The 19,429-nt window shown below is 46.0% G+C and overlaps 2 protein-coding genes across 2 annotated transcripts in view; both read left to right on the forward strand.

Moving 5' to 3' along the window:
* LOC101782906 (P-loop NTPase domain-containing protein LPA1 homolog) overlaps positions 1-3,472 on the forward strand; it is a 3,999-nt gene extending 527 nt beyond the window's left edge. Inside the window, 6 exon segments of the mRNA XM_022823756.1 lie at positions 1-82; positions 596-689; positions 1,138-1,533; positions 1,715-2,452; positions 2,581-2,703; positions 2,871-3,472. The exon segment at positions 1-82 is cut by the window's left edge and continues 53 nt beyond it. Of these exon segments, the coding sequence (XP_022679491.1) occupies positions 1-82; positions 596-689; positions 1,138-1,533; positions 1,715-2,452; positions 2,581-2,703; positions 2,871-3,263 (1,826 nt within the window). The 3' untranslated portion in view covers positions 3,264-3,472.
* A 9,003-nt stretch (positions 3,473-12,475) lies between these two features.
* LOC101782482 (myb-related protein Hv1) lies at positions 12,476-14,518 on the forward strand. Its single transcript, XM_004956212.4, has 3 exons — positions 12,476-12,868; positions 13,005-13,134; positions 13,287-14,518. The coding sequence occupies exons 1-3, from the start codon at positions 12,733-12,735 to the stop codon at positions 13,984-13,986; spliced, it is 966 nt and encodes a 321-aa protein (XP_004956269.1). The 5' UTR covers positions 12,476-12,732; the 3' UTR covers positions 13,987-14,518.
* Positions 14,519-19,429: the final 4,911 nt, after the last annotated feature.

Genomic DNA, 19,429 nt, shown 5'->3' on the forward strand with positions numbered 1-19,429 from the left:
GGGGCCTTTTTCTTTGCCTTTTTTGGGGACGCCTTGCCCTTTAAAAAGAACGCGCCCCCAACCAAGGGAGCGATTTTATGGTTCCCGGGCGGGCCGGTCCCCCTCCTTTTTTAACCTTCTCCCCCCCCCCTCCTTTCGGATATTTAAATTAACCCCAACCTTTCCCTTTGTTTTTTAAGTTGTTTAAAAAAAAAAACCCCCCCCCCCCCCCCCCACCCCCACCCCCTGTGAAACGTTCAGCGGCTCATGTGTAACCGGATCTACGAATGCTATGCTCTTGACAGATAGTTCCAAACACAGCACGGTAGAATGGTGATTTGATTTGTTAGCATTAGTAGTATATTAATCTTGGTTTCCTGGATGAGAGAGCTTACGGTATAACATGCTCAAATTTGAGAGTGATTAGTGTGCAAAGTATGTCTGGCTTATTGGACGAGAGCTCAGAATGTGTCACTGCAATTGCTTGGAGCTAGCACCCATAACTGTTTCTGACTGACAAGCATTCTAGTGCCGCCGCATTGATCTTATATATTTCAAAGGAAAACCTTTAAAGGTGCTCATTTCATGTCCTCCCCCCTGTCACTTATAATCCTTCATCTTGCCTTAGGATTCGGGAACGAAAGGAATCTGTCACAGTTCTTCTTTGCGGAACTAGTGGTTGCGGCAAGTCTACACTTTCGACGCTGCTGGTAAGAATTTTTGTTCATCATTTTCCTTTCCTCCTTACTTTCTTGTATGCCTTTTTGCTCCTTTCCCTCTCTTCCATTAGGACATGTCATATCTTCTATCAGCACCTGTCTTAGACCTACTGTTCTGAGGACTGTTAGCGTCAGAATATAATGATTGACTTGAATATGCAATGAACTACAATTGGATCACTAGTTCATGGAAGTCTGTCAATGCCACCAGGATAACAGTGACCCCTCCCTTGTCTTGCTTGATTTGGATAGCTTAATAGAAGCTTCTTCTACATCAGTTTTCTTTTTTCCTGAATCCTGCTCTATAGCTGGTATTGAAAACACCTAGACATAGTAAATCATCTTCTTTCCAAAACTAGATTATGTTCACTGCACTAATGCGGCAAAGCTTACTTTTCCCCCTGATTTCCTCCTTACAGAGATGTTAATGTATCAACAGGGAAGCAGGTTAGGAATCACAACTGTAGTTTCCACAGATTCAATACGTCACATGATGCGGAGCTTTGTTGAAGAGAAAGAAAACCCTCTTCTCTGGGCATCAACTTATCATGCTGGTGAATGTCTTGACCCAGTAGCAGTTGCTGAAGCAAAAGCTAGAAGGAAAGCTAAAAAGGGCTCAGGCGTGTCAAGCAGCTCAAATATTGATTACGAGAAAAGTGGGGCTCTAACTGAAAAAGTTGATGGGAAAGCAATTGGGAAGAAGCAAATGGCCATAGAAGGTTATAAAGCACAGAGTGAGATGGTGATTGACAGTTTGGATCGGTTAATTACTGCATGGGAAGATAGGAAAGAATCAGTTGTTGTTGAGGGTGTTCACTTAAGCCTTAATTTTGTGGTATGTGCTTGCTGAAAAAAACTATTCTTTTGCTGACTTCTTTCCTTTCATTCTTGTTGTTGATTTGTATTAGCTCATATCAAACCTACTATATCACATCTATGCTGCTATTAAAGGTGGAACTGTCAAGTTCATGATCGGCATGGCCAGTTTATTCCTCATTTCCTTTTAATTGTTTCAGATGGGTCTAATGAGGAAACATCCTTCGATTATACCTTTTATGATCTACATATCCAATGAGGGTAAGCACACAGAGAGGTTTGCTGTACGTGCAAAGTACATGACACTTGACCCAACGAAAAATAAGTATGTTAAATACATCAGCAACATTAGAACTATCCAGGAGTACCTCTGCAGTCGAGCTGACAAGTACCTTGTTCCCAAGGTAAATAACACTAATGTTGATCGGAGTGTTGCTTCGATCCATGCCACTGTCTTTAGCTGCCTCCGGAAGCGAGCTAATGGAGATCAGTTATATGACCCTGATACAAATACCGTGGCTCTAGTAAATGAAGAGTACAAAAACCAGTGCGTGGCTAACTCCATGAGTTCCAAGGGGATGTTTAAATTGATTCAACGGCTTGGGTCCTCAAGAAAGCTCATGGCCATCATTAACGTCGATGGATCTGTATCCAAGGCTTGGCCAGTTGAGTCCAGTGGTGATGGAAAATGCAGTTCTGACAACAGTACTCAGAAATCTGTAGGGAATCCAATTTATGGACCTTTAAACATTGGAAGAGCAGAGTCAGTCAATCTGCAGTTTGGCACCTTTGGGATAAGTGCGTGGCCTACTGATACAGGCTGTACAAGTCAAGCTGGAAATGCCGATGAATCATGGACCAATGCTACTGAAGGTAGTAGCAGACATGTTCCATCTTCATCTGGTTCTCCTAAGAAGTCCGATGGGCACTGTAAAGAGGTACTAACTACTGCTTGTACCATGGTTGTGTTGATTTGTCTTATTTTTGTGATTACTGATCTTCCATTGAAGAGAAAGGCAACGCTAGTGTTTAATTTTGAAATTATATTTATACCTTTTGGCGCTAGATCAAAGAGTCGTCAGCAGCATCTGGCAGCGATGAAGAAGAGGAAGAAGAAGCTGATGTTCAGCCTAATTCAGGGAGCGACGAGGATCTCAGTGAAGTAGACAACAGGGAGATCCATGAGGAGGTGAGACAAAGCAGCCTATATATCGCCTTTATTTGGATTGTTACAGCCTTTTTGTTTGTTGATCCTCTTAAATAGTAGGTAAAGGACCCCTGTAGTTGCTTCACAGCACTGTGCACTCTGTGCTCTGGCTCCCATTATAAGCATATTTGTGGATGTTTGCATCGCAGATGGAAGGGTCTGTTGATGAGGATTGCAACAGGTCTGATGAGGAGTATGATGACCTGGCGATGGGAGACAGCATGGAGAATGGCTATTTAACTGATGATGGCATGTTTTATAGTGGTTTAAGCAAATCATCGAACGGCAGGTTCTTGGATGGCAATCAACGAAGCCACAGCACGCCAAGGAAACACCAAGCGAAACTTGATGCAGGTGTTCCAGAGACTGCACGCTCTACTTCTTCAGCACTCCCTACTGGCACAAGCAGCAAGCGGCATGCCGCTAGGAAGTGGAAGCGCTCCCTGAGCGACTCATTCCGTTCACGGCCACGGAGTGCTCCTGACTTGGTGTCGACGTACAAGGGATCACCACCCGTGCCTGTGGCTCCTGATGAGAGGTAGCTGATTCTGATCGCCTGGCAGGCTGGTTGCAAAGACGTATTGTCTTTTTTTAGCATAAATCGCAAAGGAAAATATGAAACTATCTGAGGCATTTTGTCGGTTGAGAGTTGTCTTTTGAAGTACGGCATGTTGTGATTTTGTAAATTTGTCACGAGAGAAAGTGGATCGGATTGGTGCAAATTAACGAGTGTGATTGCTTGACTTTTGTTCCCGTCTCTTTTACCTGCCGGGGTGGTGTGATTGGTGCTATATCATGTTATTTCGTAGGGTGTGGGTGGTTATTTTATATAGTTTTTTTTCTTTGAACTCATATTTTCTTTGTTAAACAAAATGAAACAGAGAGTACTTCACATGTGTAGAACCCATGCACATCGAGTGATCTGCTTTGTAGTATTATTGTTGAGTTATACAGAATTAATAAGGAGATCCATTGAACAAGAAGTGCACAATACAACTAGGATAAACTTGTTTCCTTGACACTAGTTTTGTGTCTATTGTCATAGGCATACATTATGCAATAATCAATTGTTTGATGAACTATATCAAGGCACCATGCGTGGGAAGGATTGTATCGCTTTTCTATTCATGTAAGACGATAATTTTAAAGGAAATGATAAAGTAATAATGTATTGGGAATAGTCCGTAAAAAATCGCATATAAGTATTTAAATGAGTACCTACAATGTGATACGTTTGAACTTCTAGATATATGGAAAGTATGAAAATAACAATCAATTTGGTAGAACAAAATGACGGAGGTGGAAAGGCCATCAAGTTGGTCCTTGCGACAAGCTCTGTGGTTTTGAAGGTTTCTAAGGCCTGCGTGCAGCCTGCTGATTCCTGCCCAGCAAGTGGACGGCACCTCATCAGCAGTATCCGCAGAGGAGAGCATGCAACAAGAGACAGGCGCTTTAGAATTTTTGGGAGCGCGCCAGCAATGGGTTGCTAACGTTAGGATTTCCTTTTTAAGTAATTAGGCTAAAACGGATCATTGCCGACTCTTCTGGGGGAATGGGAGATGCCTAAGCTTGGTCTGTTTCAGACTTGAGACAGAGTGTGATAATCCATTGCTTCATCGTTCAATGTAACTATCGTTGCGTCGTCGAAGTCGGCATGGACCTTGTTGACGCAAGAAAACATGGCGTGTGGGTCCCATCCACGTCATCAGGTGCCCTGTGCCCATGCCCCAGGCGGCGCGCCATGCAATGCAGCCAGCCCCCCGGCAGCTTTTGGCAGCGGAGCGGAGCACAACACGCACCGGCCAACTCACCTTGCCTCCACTCCATAACAGTGGATTAACGATTTGATTAATCGGTGCCGGTTGTACGAATCACCACCATCACATATATAATCAGTATATTCAGCTCGTCTGATCACTCACTCTCGTGACCTCGTCGCATCCTAATTATATTGGCATCCTGCATGCTTTCAGCAGCAGCTATATAACTGCTCATCATGTCTAGTAATAACATCATATATATATATAGACACACACATCACAACTATTATAATGTAAATCAATTATGGTATAACCATAACTAGTCCTCGGACACCATGACAACCTCTCGTCCTAATTTATCGTCTCAAATCAGTAGATATAAATTTACTATGGAGTAGATACGATAACTCGAATGGTTTGAGATGATAAATTAGGACAAAAGGTTAAACCAGTAGATATATAGATCACATCGCCGCTTCACCCACCACCATTGCCATCGTTCACCTCTCTTCCTCTCTCACCTCTCTTCCTCTAGTTCATGATATGAGGATCATGGAGCAATAACGACAGTCGGTGTATGCGGGCGTGGCATCATCAAGATTCACATCATCGGTCGATCTACACCACTGATTTGGTGGTCTTTGGAGTTTGGAGAGGAGATGCATGAGAATCTTGATGATGCTGCATCCGCAGACAAGTGCCTACTATCACCTCGGTCGGTCTGCTGCTTCTTCTCATTTGTCTATCGATCCTTAAAGTCAAGGTGAGAGAGATTGATCAATTTATTTCCTCTCACTTCTGCTGTCTTCACTGCGGGTCTACAAGTTAAGTTAATAGCAATTTTGGTGTTATATCTAATGATGCTCATTTCATTTTACCAAACTAATTGATTAAATAAATATTGTTGGTCAAACTTTGAGTAAAAAATCATATAGTATATATTTAAGAACGGAGATAGTATAAATTACCTCTACTTCAGGTGGGTCAGAAGTATCTAAAGAAGTATTCTGATGTTTGCTTCCCTTACCGTCTGTATTTTGAAATAAATATGACGGGTATTCATTATTCAAAGAACTGTTTTTAAGTACAGTTTATCTTATTGCCGTTCATGGAAGCCAAGCAGACTCGCTCGAGGGGAGCCGACTTGCTGAGAACACGCAACCACAAGGACACGGGGTTTTGACCCCGTAGGAGCAAAGCGTCCTCGCCACTGATCGAGAAAGGGAAATCTTCAAAGCATTGAAGCGATGTACCTTTGAGCATGCTTGGGCCTCTGAACTGATGTTGCTCATAAGAACCGGTTTCCTCAGTGACTTTGAAGAAGCTTTCCTCTCGGTTGGTTGGGAGAATTTCTGGCAAATGGAGTAAGGTCCAAATTTTCAAAATTTCTAACTCTCGAATTTGTTTGCACCTGACCATAGATGAGTCCAAGTTTGACATCCTCTTCTTTAATGAAGAATTTCAATGCTCCTTGAATGATCTTACTGCTTGATGAGGGATTCATTCCATCCTAAATGCTCCTAAATGGGCCCGAATCACGACAGATGGTGGGCTGCCAGACGGCCCCACACTGTGGCATTAGCGGCTAAGATGGGCCCTAGTAGCACAAGCAGTAGCTTCTGTGGTGCAGTGGAGTGTGCAGGACTGGAATAAGAATTTAAGTGGCCGGACATGTCATTACACTTACGCAGTAACTTTTGTCAAAGAAAAAAATTTACCATAAGAATCAAGCCCAGATTCAGCTAGTAGCTCGCATTAGAAAGCCTCATTTGATTTGTATATATGTACGTACGTCCTAACTAGTACCAACAACACCGACCAGCGGTACTGTAACGTACGTTCTCTCGTACAAATATGCGGCATAAATATATGAACAAGAAAACGTACTTATTATCAGGCTCGCTCGTAGAGTAGGCCGTTAAGGATTATAATCTACCGGATTATAAAATATCATTTAGGATCATAATCTAGATCATGAGGGTGTTTGGGGGGACTAAAGTAGAGCTAAAATTTTAGTTAAATTTTAGCCGCCTGCTCCAAATAGGAGAGCTAAAATAGGAGGGTTAAACTTTAGCCTTCCAAATCCTTTAGCCCCTCCAAGGGATGCTAAAATGGGTTAAAGAGCCTAAAAGTGTTCCCCGCTACCCTTTATTCCCCCGTTGCCTCCCTCCCTGCACTCTTCTCTCTCCTCCCCCACAACACCCCGCCGCCCTTCGGCCGGCCCCGCCACCTCCGCCCGCCCCTGCGGCCTCCGCCGGCCCCGCCGCCGTGCTCGCCGCCACAGGGGAGGGTCTGGATCTGGCGTACCTTCATTTCCCGGTGGCCGTGGCGACAGTCGGGGACCTCGCTGCGCGACCTCTGGGGCACGCCACGGAGCTCGTGAAGCGGGCCAAGGGGGAGGTAGGCGCCGAGTACATGTGTTCGGTGGCGGACCTGATGGTGCTACACGGAAGTGATTCACCTCACCGGAAGCGCGCGCATGGACCGCATCGTCGGCGGCAAGTTCAAGCTTACCCGGAAGGGGAAAAGAGGTGGTTTTCGATTCCGATGATGGTGGTGCTCGACGACGGCGACGGGTAGGAAGAAGTTGAGAGGGAAGAAGTAGAGGAGGGGTAGAGGAGAGGAGAGGAGAGAAAGTAGGGGTAAATGGGTCTTTTGTCAATACAGGTGCTAAAGTTTAGCCCCTCATCCAAACACTCAAATGGGATAAAGTTTAGCACTCCATTTGAGGGGGTTAAAGTTTAATCCCGGGTTAAAATTTAGCCCCTTTCTTCCAAACAAGGCCTATATAATCTAGGAGGAAAATAAACAGGCTGTAAGTACTAGGTACAGTAATGAAGCAGCTGTTGAATTTGTTAATTGCTTGCTGGTAGGGTTGAGCTGAGCTCGAGCGAGCTCATCACCTCAAGTTTGAGCTTGTCAGAGCGTCGAGCGTGGAAGCTCGATGCGAGCCTTACAACCGTCTGAATCTACTGAGCTTGGTTTGTTTCTAATTCGAGCCGATCTTGGTTCACGAGCATTAATTTTATCAATCATAAACTTAATTAATAGTAATTAGACTTGAATTATTATCTCGTTTATAGACTTTGGGTATTAGACAATGCAATTGATCTAAGTACGTACACCTCGCAGAGTCATAGCTGGTAGAAAAGCATAAACTTACTTGAGCCTTTTTTTATCTCAAACTCAAACGGCTCGCGAGCTTTGTATCAAAATTGAGCTTGGTTTATTTAAAATTCGAGCCATCTTGAAACAAGATTAAGACAAGCTGAATACGAGTAGATCACGAGCCTCGAGCTTCATTTAATAACGCGTGCTCCAGATTTCATAGCCTACATCGCGCACATGCTCCGTCCATATAGCAGCAGTACATCAACTGCTGGCTCGTTTCTCCATTTAATAATTAATATATATGAATAACAACTAATTTACTGTCCAATTTCCGATCACCCGATAGTTCTGCTGATCAGATGATTCCTTTCCTTTTACGAGCTCCGTGCATGGTCTTTCTGCAGTCCCTTTCATTTTCATGTTCCGCGCACCTCACGACCCGTCGCATGAAGCGCTAATCACCCATCCACCACCAAGGAAATGTTACCGAAAGTTAATAAATATTTTTAGCAAAAATAAAAAAAAATTAAATGAAAGAATTAAACGTTTGAAGCAAAATCTGGATGCAAAAATTATGAACCAAAAGTTTGAAAACAAAAAGTTTCTGAAAGAAAATCTTGGAAGCAAAAATTTTGAAACAAAACTTACAGAAAGAAAAATCTTGGAAGCAAAAGTTAGGAACAAAAATTTTTAGACAAAAATTTCAACAGGAAAATCTTGATAGCAAAAATTTGAAAAGAAAATGTTTGAATCAAAAATTTGGAAAAAACTTGAAAAATAAAAAAAGGGAGTACAGCCAGCTCGGCGCACTCAGCCGTGGTGCCGCCAAGCTCGTGGTGGGGCCGCCGTTCGCGGGGCAGGCCCTAGCAGGGCTGCTGCTTGGATCGGCCGTGGGGCAGCCGCCGACTTTTTTATTTTTTAACCCTTTTTGCGAAATATTCTCACAAATAGGTCCCTGACGGAACTAATTCCAAAAATGGACAGATCTAGAAGAAGTGCGAAGGAAAATGGTTTGAAAAAAGAGAAGGGAAAAGGTCGGGTAGACACAGGCTGGTATATGCTATCGTGTGCGGGCCTTCATCGACCGCTCGCTCGAAAGGTTACAGGCGATGGTAAATTAGCATTGGGTCTCGATCGCTCTATTAATTTATCCTTAATACTCCCTTCGTTTCAAATTGTAGCCACTTCACTACCGAAAAACATCTCATACAAATTAGGAAAAAATATACGCATGAAGAGGAAACTAGTTAGATTTAGAGTAAAATCCACGGCCGGTCCTTAAACGAGTAGCGATGTGTCGTCCCGATCCCCAAACTCGCAAGATGCGTAATCAGTCCCCAAACTTGATAATTGTACCATATGAGTCCCTAAATCTTTATGATTTGAGTTAAATTGCATATGTGGCATGCCGACTATGCTATGACTTAAATCCAGCATATAGGGCCCACGTGTCATCTCCATCTCTCCTCCCTGCTTTTTTTCCCCACCGACCAAGCAACAGCAGCTGCATTTTCTTTTTCTTCCCCGAGCTGCATACCAGCGCCCATGATTTCAGCACGCCATCTCCTTCTCTTTGTTCCTTCTCCACTGAAGCAACCAATAACAGCTCTCCTTTTCTATTGTTCTTCTCCATGAACTAAGAAGCAAACCATCAGCTCCCTTCCTCTGCGCTCGAGTAGAGCGTCACAATTTGCGCAACTCACCTCCACGCAAGCAAGAACCACCCACCAGCAGAGCCCCAATCCCAAGCCCAGAGTTAGTATTGCTGTCACCATGCGAGCGTCCGCACCTTCAAGGCATCTCCTTCGAGCCGTCGCACCACCAAACACGCCACTGGCTGGAGCCTCCGCCATGGCTGCGTTGCTACGCGTTGTTCTAGGCTGCAGCCGAACCATCATAAATGACGTAACATAGATGCCGATTGTCGAGCTCCAATCCTTCACTTCCTCATCGACGACATGCTCAACCATATGCTGGTGTGGGAGGTGGCGCTTGTGGAGTCGAGGTACGCAGCAGAGGGCGAGGAGAGGACCTCCGCCGAATGCTTTTTTTTCCTTTGTCGGTGGTGATTGGATCCGAGGAAAAAGGAAAAATTCAGCGTGAGTGGATCGACCATGCATGGGAGGGGATGGCCGGAGCTTTTTATCATATTGTTAATGTTAATTGATGGATAAGTACCTTTAGCTTGTAGTACGAAACGTACTATTAACCCCTTAGCTTGTTGCGTAAAATTAATCTGTCCTGGCATTTACGTTTTCTTCTGTGTTAAACGTCACGAGTTATTATTACATTTACGTACCAACCAAGCGCACTCTCATGTACTTAGATACGTACGTGTCACGTACATGGTACTCATGTTAGCGGCAATAATGTATTTATATTTACGTAGAGTAGCTCAAGGGAACCGCTCACAACAATAAGTTTGTTGAATGTGTTTTAAATTTGGACGGGCCGTATTAAAATTTCCATAGGAAAGAGGAAAAATCTAGCTTGCTTTGAATTCATAATCGGTATATTTAATTTACATCCCAAAATGTTGTATAGTATCTCAAAATGTTGAACCATCCCTTGCCGCATAACTCGACGATGGTCAGCTGCGGGCGGCCAGATCCGGCAGCCTTGACGCCACATCCGGCCGCAGCCGAAGTTGGAGCTGCTCCTGTGCTGCGCCTGCCCTCGACGCTGCGCGCTGCACGGCCGCTGCATCGTCGCCGCGCTGCATCCGCACTCCAACGCCAACCCCAGGCGCGCTCTTGCCGGTCGCGACTCGCTGCGGCACACCCCGGCGCCGACGGCAACAAGCACCCCCAACCGTCGCACCTTGTTCAAGCCGCCGCAGATCCAAGACTCTCCGGGGGTGCCTCCGCCGGATCCGGCGCTGTTGGCCATGGATCCGAGCAGCCCCGTCCACGCCGGCTGCCCGAGCTACCGGAATCTGAGCCACCACGAAACCACAAATGGCAGAAGAAGATGACCCCGCTCTAAAGAGGCCCCACTGCCGCCATCCCGGTGGCTGCACGGGCTTCCGGCGAGCCACTCCGGCGGCGACAAGGGAGAAGAACGGCGGATTGGGAGGGCCTCGCGGGCAGCAGCGCTGGGCTCCGCCCGTGTCGCCCCGATGGGAGCGACGCGGGGGCTCTGGTTCTTTTTTCCCGAGAGTTCCATCATGTTGGAGACTACCTCTGATCGTGTAGCTCAGCATTGACCACCATATTTCCAACTTTCACCATATCCAGTTAGTATCAAATCATAAACATGCAAAACAATATATATTTAAATAACATGCTCTCATCCAATCCCAAAAACCTCAAACCATTTCAGCACAGTGGCAATAATCACTCAAGCATAGCACACCTCGATCATATGGTTCCTCAGTAAACAATCTGCCCATACACTTCGGTATATATATGCTCGCAACCTATAGCGTACAATTACACATAAGCCCGTATAAAAATTCAAGAAACGTCCTCTATGTAGTTATAATAGTTCAAGCTATGATTTATTATTTTATTTCTAAATATAGCATGAAAACTAAGGCACTGTTTATTTGGGATTATAATCCATCTAGATTATATAAGTTGGATTGTGGATCATAGGTATTATGGTAAAATATCATTTTGGAACCACATATAATCTGAAATAAGCTATGTGGTCCCCTGATAATCTTTTACCCTCCTACCCTTGGACCATAATCCAGCTTATATAATCTAGGAGGGAAACAAACAGGCCATAATGCGGTAACAGTATGTAGTTGGTTAAGTGCTGGTGATGCCCCCAAATATTTAAAATTAAACTATTGATGGAAATTAATTAATGAGCTAGAAAGGATCACAAATGTCGGAGAATAGCTGGTATTAAGGTGTCTCTTAATATAATTCATTTGCATACAGTACTAAGGCTCCCTTTGGCAGGGCTTCCCAAACGGCTTCCGGCGAAGCCCTAACAAAGGGGCGTGAGCAAAATAGCTCCACGACGGAAGCCCCACGTTTCCCGCTCTCTGGAGCGAATCGATGGAGATGAAGCCAAAAAAATCAGCTCCCCGCGGCTCCATCTCATCCATAGGGCCAAAGTCCTTGGTTTGCCCCCTCCATGGTGGGGTTGGAGGATGTCGGCGGTACGGGGAAGCAGGCGACGTGGAGGGCACCGATGGCATAGGGGATGAGGCGAGGTCAGAGGGCATCAGCAGCGCGAGGGAGGAGGCGGGCTGGGAGGGTGTCGCCGGCGTGGGGGAGCAGGTGGGTGTCGTCGGCATGGGAAGGAGGCGCGCCGCAGGGTGTCGCCAACATGGGGGATGAGGAGAGGCTGGAGGGCGCCGGCGACCGGGGGGATGAGGTGGGCTCGGAGGGTGCCGCCGCCGGCTGGAGGGCACCATCAGCGTGAGGGAGCATGCGAGGTAGGGGTGACGGGTGGCGGTGTCTCGGGAGGCAAATGGATAAGAAAGAGAGGAGGGGAAGGAATGATAGGAAAAAAAGAGAAAAGGAAAAGGAAAAAAGAAAGGGTATTATAGATATTTTACCTCTTTTTGCCTATCTTTAGGAGAAGCCATTTTGGCACATGTTTTTCTAACCAGATAAGTCGAAGCGAAAAAAATTACTCCACCAGAGGAGCCACAGCCGGAGCCTTTTCACAGCCATAGCCCTGCTGCCAAAGCAGTGCTCAATAATCTTCTGTGCCAATATCTCACTTCCTGCATCTATCAATATTCCTTTTTTATGTGTAATGTGGATTGCTGAGTATTATGGTCTTAATAACCTAGCAGCTGCTTAATTAGCTGCTACCAGTACTGTAGTAATGATACGTCACACGTACAGGCGTTTATGGTCTTTTTAGACGACATGGGCAGAGAGTGCAATCCATATGAGTACTGATTGATGATATACAAATCATATCAGCAATAATGCCAAATTGCTCATATGCGAACTGAAGGAGAGATGAGATCAGATGGGACTGAGAGAGATTGAAAAGCTCGCATGAGTACCATCTCTGTCACTGTCAATAAAGAGTCTGAGCGAGGCAGAACAGCCAGCAGGCAATCTCAAAGGAAGGATCGAGCTGAGTGTAGTAGTTAAGCTCTTGCTAGCTAGTGCAGGAAGATCAAGAAGAAGCCTGCAGCGCCATACGAGGAGAGAGACCGTCGGACATGGGGAGGGCTCCATGCTGCGACAAGGCGACTGTGAAGAAAGGGCCCTGGTCACCTGAGGAGGACATCAAGCTCAAGGAGTACATCCACAAGCATGGCACCGGCGGCAACTGGATTGCTCTCCCTCACAAAGCTGGTAACCAACAAGTTCACCATTCAGCAGAGTAGCATGCATGCGCTTCATGCTTGCTTGCTTTTAGTCTCGATCACGATCAGCAACAACTATTATCTGAGGCAACATGTAATAACTAATTAAGCAAATTGCATTGCAGGGCTGAAGAGGTGCGGCAAGAGCTGCAGGCTGCGGTGGCTCAACTATCTGAGGCCAAACATAAAGCATGGTGACTTCTCTGATGACGAGGATAGGATCATCTGCAACCTCTTCGCTACCATAGGCAGCAGGTAGTACGTGCGTAGTTTTAAATTATATAAACTGTGTGTTTATTGATCAATCATTCTATACAAATAGCAAAACATGAGATATTTCTTCGTGTATGGGTGCCGTGAATGAGCATTTATATATATATTGCACGAAACGATGATAATTCATGCAGGTGGTCGATCATCGCAGCACAGCTCCCTGGGAGGACGGACAACGACATCAAGAACTACTGGAACACCAAGCTCAAGAAGAAGCTCATGCATGGCGTTCAGCCTTACACCACCCACATGCACAACCATTGCAGCTCCATGAAGCAGCAGCAGCTCTTGTTCCTCACCGCGTCAGCACCAGCAGCGCCGCCAGAAGCTGCCTGTCCCTTGTCTCTCCAGCACCTCTCGTCCCCTCATGATTATTCTCACCACTACATCAGCAGCTACGGCTCCTGCAACAGCTCGACGTCCCTCCTCTCCGCCGCCGCAGCCGCCGGCAGCCACGGCGGCCTCCTCAACGGCGAGCATCAGACGATGAGCACGTCATGTTTGGACAGTGACGGCGGCCTTGGCCTGTACTTTGACGAGCTCTGCGCCACCGTCACCACCAGCAGCGGCGTCCATGGGCAGGGGCTTGGCATGGAGAGCTTCATCTTGGGCGGCTTCCAGTTGCAGGAGGACCATCACAAGGCAATGCTGGTCGCCGGCGCCGGCGCCGGCGCCGCTAACCAGCTGAATCAACAGTACAGCGCCGCCACCTCCGGCTGCTACGACGACGAGGCGAAGCCGTTGGTTAGTGTGACGGGCGGCGGCGATGGTGCCGGTGGTACAAGTAGCATGTTCTTCTATGGCAGCAGCTACAGCAACGACGACGAGAGCTAGCTAGTGCAGCTGGAGCACAACAAGGGCGAGGCTACTGGTTACTCCCTCCGTTCTAAATTACTATTTATTTTAATTTTTCTAGATATATGATTTTTGCTACGTATCTAGACATACCATATATCTAGCTACATAGTAAAAGTTATGAATCTAAAAAAATAAAATAAATAGTAATTTAAAATGGGAGGAGTATATTAATTTATCACAGTGATCATAAGCCACGTACTGTACGTACGCTACCGTACCATATAGCAGGATGAGCTAGCTAGCTAGCTACTCCATGTGACTTAGTACCTAGCAGTATATGTTAATGTGATTACGTACAATTAATTACATGTATTAGTGACTAGTTATCGTAACGATCATGTATGTGATTTGGTTTTGTTAGCAAGCGGGTGTCAGTTATGGATAAAAGGGCCCAAAATGATTGGACAGTATATTTGCTGGGCTTCGGTACAAGCCCCTAACTTGTTTCGGGGTCAAAAGCCATATAAGTTCATGGGCTATTTGTTGAGTATGGAAGGCCCATAAAAAATTCATGGGCTATTTGTTGTTCAGACCACTCAAATATCGAGCTTCTATCTCATCACTTGAGTCTCTCCTTTCCCATCTTTTTGTGAGCCGGTATATTTGGGAATAAACTAGTCTATCATCTCGTGTTCATACATGGGCTAGTATTTTTAAGAATATATTTGTTAGGAGTTTCGGGATTTGTTCAAAATAGCTACTAACTGGATTTCTAATAATGGGATTAATTAAATGTGGGGTATTGCTAATCATAATTCACCCCCTGAAAAATCTTTTGTTCATTTTCTAATACTTATATAGGTGTTTTCTTAACTTTATTTGTCTGTGATCGTATTACTCCATATGCTTTTCCATCTTCATTAATAATGTTTCCTTTTGTACTGTAACTTCTTTTATGTTTGACATGTGTTTGGTTAAAATCTTGAGGTCTCTAAAATCTTTGCTTGAGCCATCTATTTGACATTAAAATAGTTAAACAGATATGCACATCGGTTCTTGTTGACCTTGAGTTAGTTTTTGTATATCACAATGGCAGGAGTGGTAATCTAGAAGTGAATGTATAAGGCTTAGGATTTGTGTATAATAACACATAGGTAATTTATATGCAAATTTATGGGTTATAATAGATTGTTTTAAATAATGACGAAGGTACGTGAGTAGATGAAGGCTAGGAATTATTTTAGACTATTTTTATAGTTTCATAGGTGAATAAAATTTAGAAAATAATATATACAATGATTATTAAAGTATAACAAATAATTAATGGCCATATATGTCTTCTTTTATTTTTGTGACGATTTGTAATACGATTGTGAGGATGGATATTGAGACTTCAAGCAAAGTCTCCAATTAGTAAGATTTCAATATAGTTTCTTTGATGCTGGTTTGGAATAAAAATCTGAAATGGCACGGTCCGTTTTATTAATAAAGAGAGGGTTTATTGGAAATCTCTATACTGATTCCTTATTTTGACATCCATTTCTTCCGTAATACTCCCTCCGTTTCAAATTATAGATCGTTTTAATTTTTTTAGATTCAGATCTAGATACATTATATGAATCTAGAAAAATCAAAATGACCTATAATTTGAAACGGAGGAAACGGTAGTTTAATGTGACCAGCCGATTTATAATTTGAAACGGAGGAAACGGTAGTTTAATGTGACCAGCCGATTTATAATTTGAAACGGAGGAAACGGTAGTTTAATGTGACCAGCCGATTCCTCAAGAGCTTAGAATTTCTAAAGCGGTGCCAATTGTCATCCGGTGACAAGGGCTCGGGAAGTAGATTATTGAGGATGCCAATTCATGGTGCGCACTGCGCCGGCACATGTCTTGAGCTGAAAGCAACGCATATTCCTGTTAGACGCCCAAACGAACACGAATGATTGGTTCCTCCGTCCAAATCAGCCATATTTTAAATTCGAAAAAGAAATCTAAGGTTGAACTAGCTCGTTATGACCGAGAGTGTACCACTTTTTATTTGGACTGGCAGCTGCTACACAACGGTACTAGGAATTTTCTTTTACTTTTTCTGAAAAAAGGTTTCCAGAGAGAAGTTTGATGCATGCCATTGGCATCCGGGCCGCGGCAGGTGAAGGTGAAAGCCACGTCAGCCCGGTCGTGTCGGTGCGCGTCGCGCCGGTCACCACCATAGCAGTGCTCAGTACGTACGGAGTACTAAAACGAGCCAGGCAATGTCGCCGTCCGGCTCGTCGCGTACTGCACGCACGCTATTTCTAGGACGAGGAAATAATCAGGAAACCCAGCAAATGCGCTCCAGACCGATAATCTCACATCGCACGGCACGGCATGCTCTGCCACATGCGGCCGAAAGGCATAAAAACACGCGCCCGCGCGGCCCGCGGTGCCGTCGGTCCAGCCGGGGAGAATGTTTTCGCTTGCCGGCCGGCGACCCCTTTTTCCTTTTTCTGGTTTTGCCCTCCAGCTTTTCCATCCGCGCTCACGCACGCGGCATCCGCACGTGCGTTCCGCGGCCCGCGCACTACGGGGCGCTCGCGCGGGAGCCGGGATGGCAGGCAGAGGCAGGCCGGTGACCCCGGCCCGTGTCGCCACCTCCGACCCGGGTGTGGCGGCGTCCGGCCGGTGTTGGGATTTTGTCACACCCGTCCCCCGTGCACGTCCACGCCAGCTTTCCTATGATACGTCTTGGGGGTGCCGGTGGTGTCGTTACGATCCTATCCGACGCGATCGGTTACCTTCCTAGAAGTGGAGACACACGATGCAATGCGTTAGCCTTTAGGTAGGGGTCGGCGGGCCGGGGCACGGCCAGTAGTGGGATCGCTCCTCGTGGAGGCTAGGCATTTCGAGCTGTGATTGCAAGGGAGCCTCGTTTTGTTGCCTTGCCAACTGCTCTTGTTCATTCTTGTCCTCCCTTGCAAACATTGGTTAGAAGTGACTAGTGGGCGAGCGATCAAAGGATGGATGTTTTCCGGCCCTTAAAAAAAAGATGAATGTTTCCCTCCGACATGAGATTCCCGTGCATAGGGATAATACCAAGTTAAATGCTTCAAAGAATGGATGTTTCCCGGCCTAAAAAAAAGATGGATGTTTCCCTCTGACATGGGATTCCCATGCATAGGGATAAAACCAAATTAAAAAGTATTTAGGTTCCGATTGGATTCTTGGAATTGAATTTCATTCTAATAATCATAATTTAGACACAAAGTAATTAAGCTAATATAGTTGTATGTGAAATATATTTGTATATTATTATTGACTATATGGGAGAGATACTTGTGTACTGCACTTATACTATAGGGAAGCGAGTCAAAGAGCGTGCTATAAGTTACACATTAGAAATATAGCATGAGGATCTATAGAATCAATTCCCATCTTCCACCCATGAGTTTAAGATAGCCTTATATCTAAATTTTAAAAAGTAATGGAACGACACATTCCAAGACAAATAGCCTACTCCAATGGATAGATTCCAATTTCTTTTTAAGGGATCCAAACGGGGCATTATAGTTTTTTTATCAGAAAAAAAAGAAAATTGTGCGGAAGGAGCTAGAAATTAATATTAACATGCATAGTAGTAGTAGCCTGCAAACCCGGTCGATGCAAATAAAAGGTACTGTCACTACGGGAAATCTTTAATTTGCCGAGTGTATTTTTATTTGCCGAGTGTATTCCCTCGGGCACTCGGCAAAGAGCTCTTTGCCGAATGTTTCGCGAAAAACACTCGACAAAGTAATGACACTCAGTAAATCAAGGTTTTGCCGAGTGTTTTATTTTTAGCACTCGGCAAACAAAAGGTTGGCGAGTGTTTTATTTTTAACACTCGGCAACAAGTTTTTTCTCTCGAAAAAATAAAAAAAACTTTGCCGAGTACCCCAATCGGGGACACTCGGCAAACCTGAAAAATATCCTACTAACTCCACCGCGCCCCCTTTCCTCCTCACCGCACCAGGCCACCACACCCCCCGAGCCCCACTCCAAACCCCCCGTATCCTCCGACCTCCCCTCCCTACACCCTCCCTCCTCTCCCTACCCTTCCCGCCGGCAGCCGGCCATCACCGGCAACCGGCCCTCCTCCCCTCCCCTCTCCCTCCCTCCCCGGCGCACCTCCTCCCCTCCCCTCTCCCTCCCCCAGCCGGATCCGGCGCGGGGTGGTGACGGGGGCGGGTCGAGGTGGCGGCCGGTGTGGGCGGGGCGTGGCGGCCGGATCTGGTGCCCCTCCCTCCCCTTCTTCCCCGGCCGGATCTGGTGCCCTTCTTCTTCCCCGGATCCGGCGGGGAGGAGGGGCGTGGCGGCGGCGGGAGCGAGTCGAGGCGCGGCGGGTCGAGGCGGCCGGCGCGGGCGGGTCGTGCGGCAGCGGGGCGTGGTGGCGACGGGGGTGGGTCGAGGCGGCAGCGGGGCGTGGCGGCGGCGGTGTGTGCAGTGTGTGGTGGCGGTGGTGGTGGCGGTGGCCGGTGGTGCAGTGTGTGGTGGCGGCGGCCGGTGGTGGTGGCGGCGGTCGTGTAGGCATTTCGAGCTGTGCTTGCTAGGGAGCCTCGTTTTGTTACCTTGCCAACCGACTTTTTTATTTTGGCCCTTTTCGCGAAATATTTTCACAAATAGGCCTCTGGCGGAACCAATTCCAAAAATGAACCCTTAGCTTGGCGCCAGGATAGCTGGCACCAAGCTACAACATCTTGGCGCCAGCCTCCATGGTGCCAAGGTACCCACCGTCGCCGCTGACCAGGCACCTGACGTGGCGCCAAGGCTTGGCGCCAAGCCTCCTACATAAGGCATCACCCCTCTTTCCTGGCCGAAACTTCCTCCTCATCCTTCTTGTCTCCCTCGGGTTTTTACTCTCCCTACTTCACCCTATACTACGAATCGACATTTTAGCTTAGGAAACTTTCATTTGATCCGTGGATCTTGAAGAGCAAGGTATCCTCTCTCCCTCGTAGCTTTTTTTCACATCGATTCGCTATATATTAGTTGTATTTTTTAACTTAGGGTTTCATGCAAATGTTGCATGCCGAGGTGTGGAAAAGATAAGAAACTAAGGTAACCCCAGCGCACGTAGTTATGTTATGTGCTCATTGTTGTGGATGAAATGAAAAATCTTAATTGTAGGTTTATTGTTAAGTGCGTTTGTTCTTACAACGAAATAAACTAAATTGTAGTTATGGCGCCAAGCTGACCGGAAATGCCTTCGATCCATTGCCTCTGCCTAGTGGTGTTCCAGTGCCTATGTGCTTTTGCGGTGATCCTTGCAAGGTAGCCAAGTCCGATGAACATGCCACGTATAGGCAGAGGTATTGGATGTGTTCCAACTTTGCGTTTGAACCTACACTTCGTCAGCGCCGCATTAACATGTTGGTAAGGAATTGTTGTTGTCTTATAATTATTGACCATATTTTTTTTGTTTTATAAAAATTGCATTTGTTGTAGACCCCTCCACCGCT

This window comes from Setaria italica, chromosome II (assembly GCF_000263155.2).
Source record: "Setaria italica strain Yugu1 chromosome II, Setaria_italica_v2.0, whole genome shotgun sequence".
Taxonomy (NCBI): Eukaryota; Viridiplantae; Streptophyta; class Magnoliopsida; order Poales; family Poaceae; genus Setaria; species Setaria italica.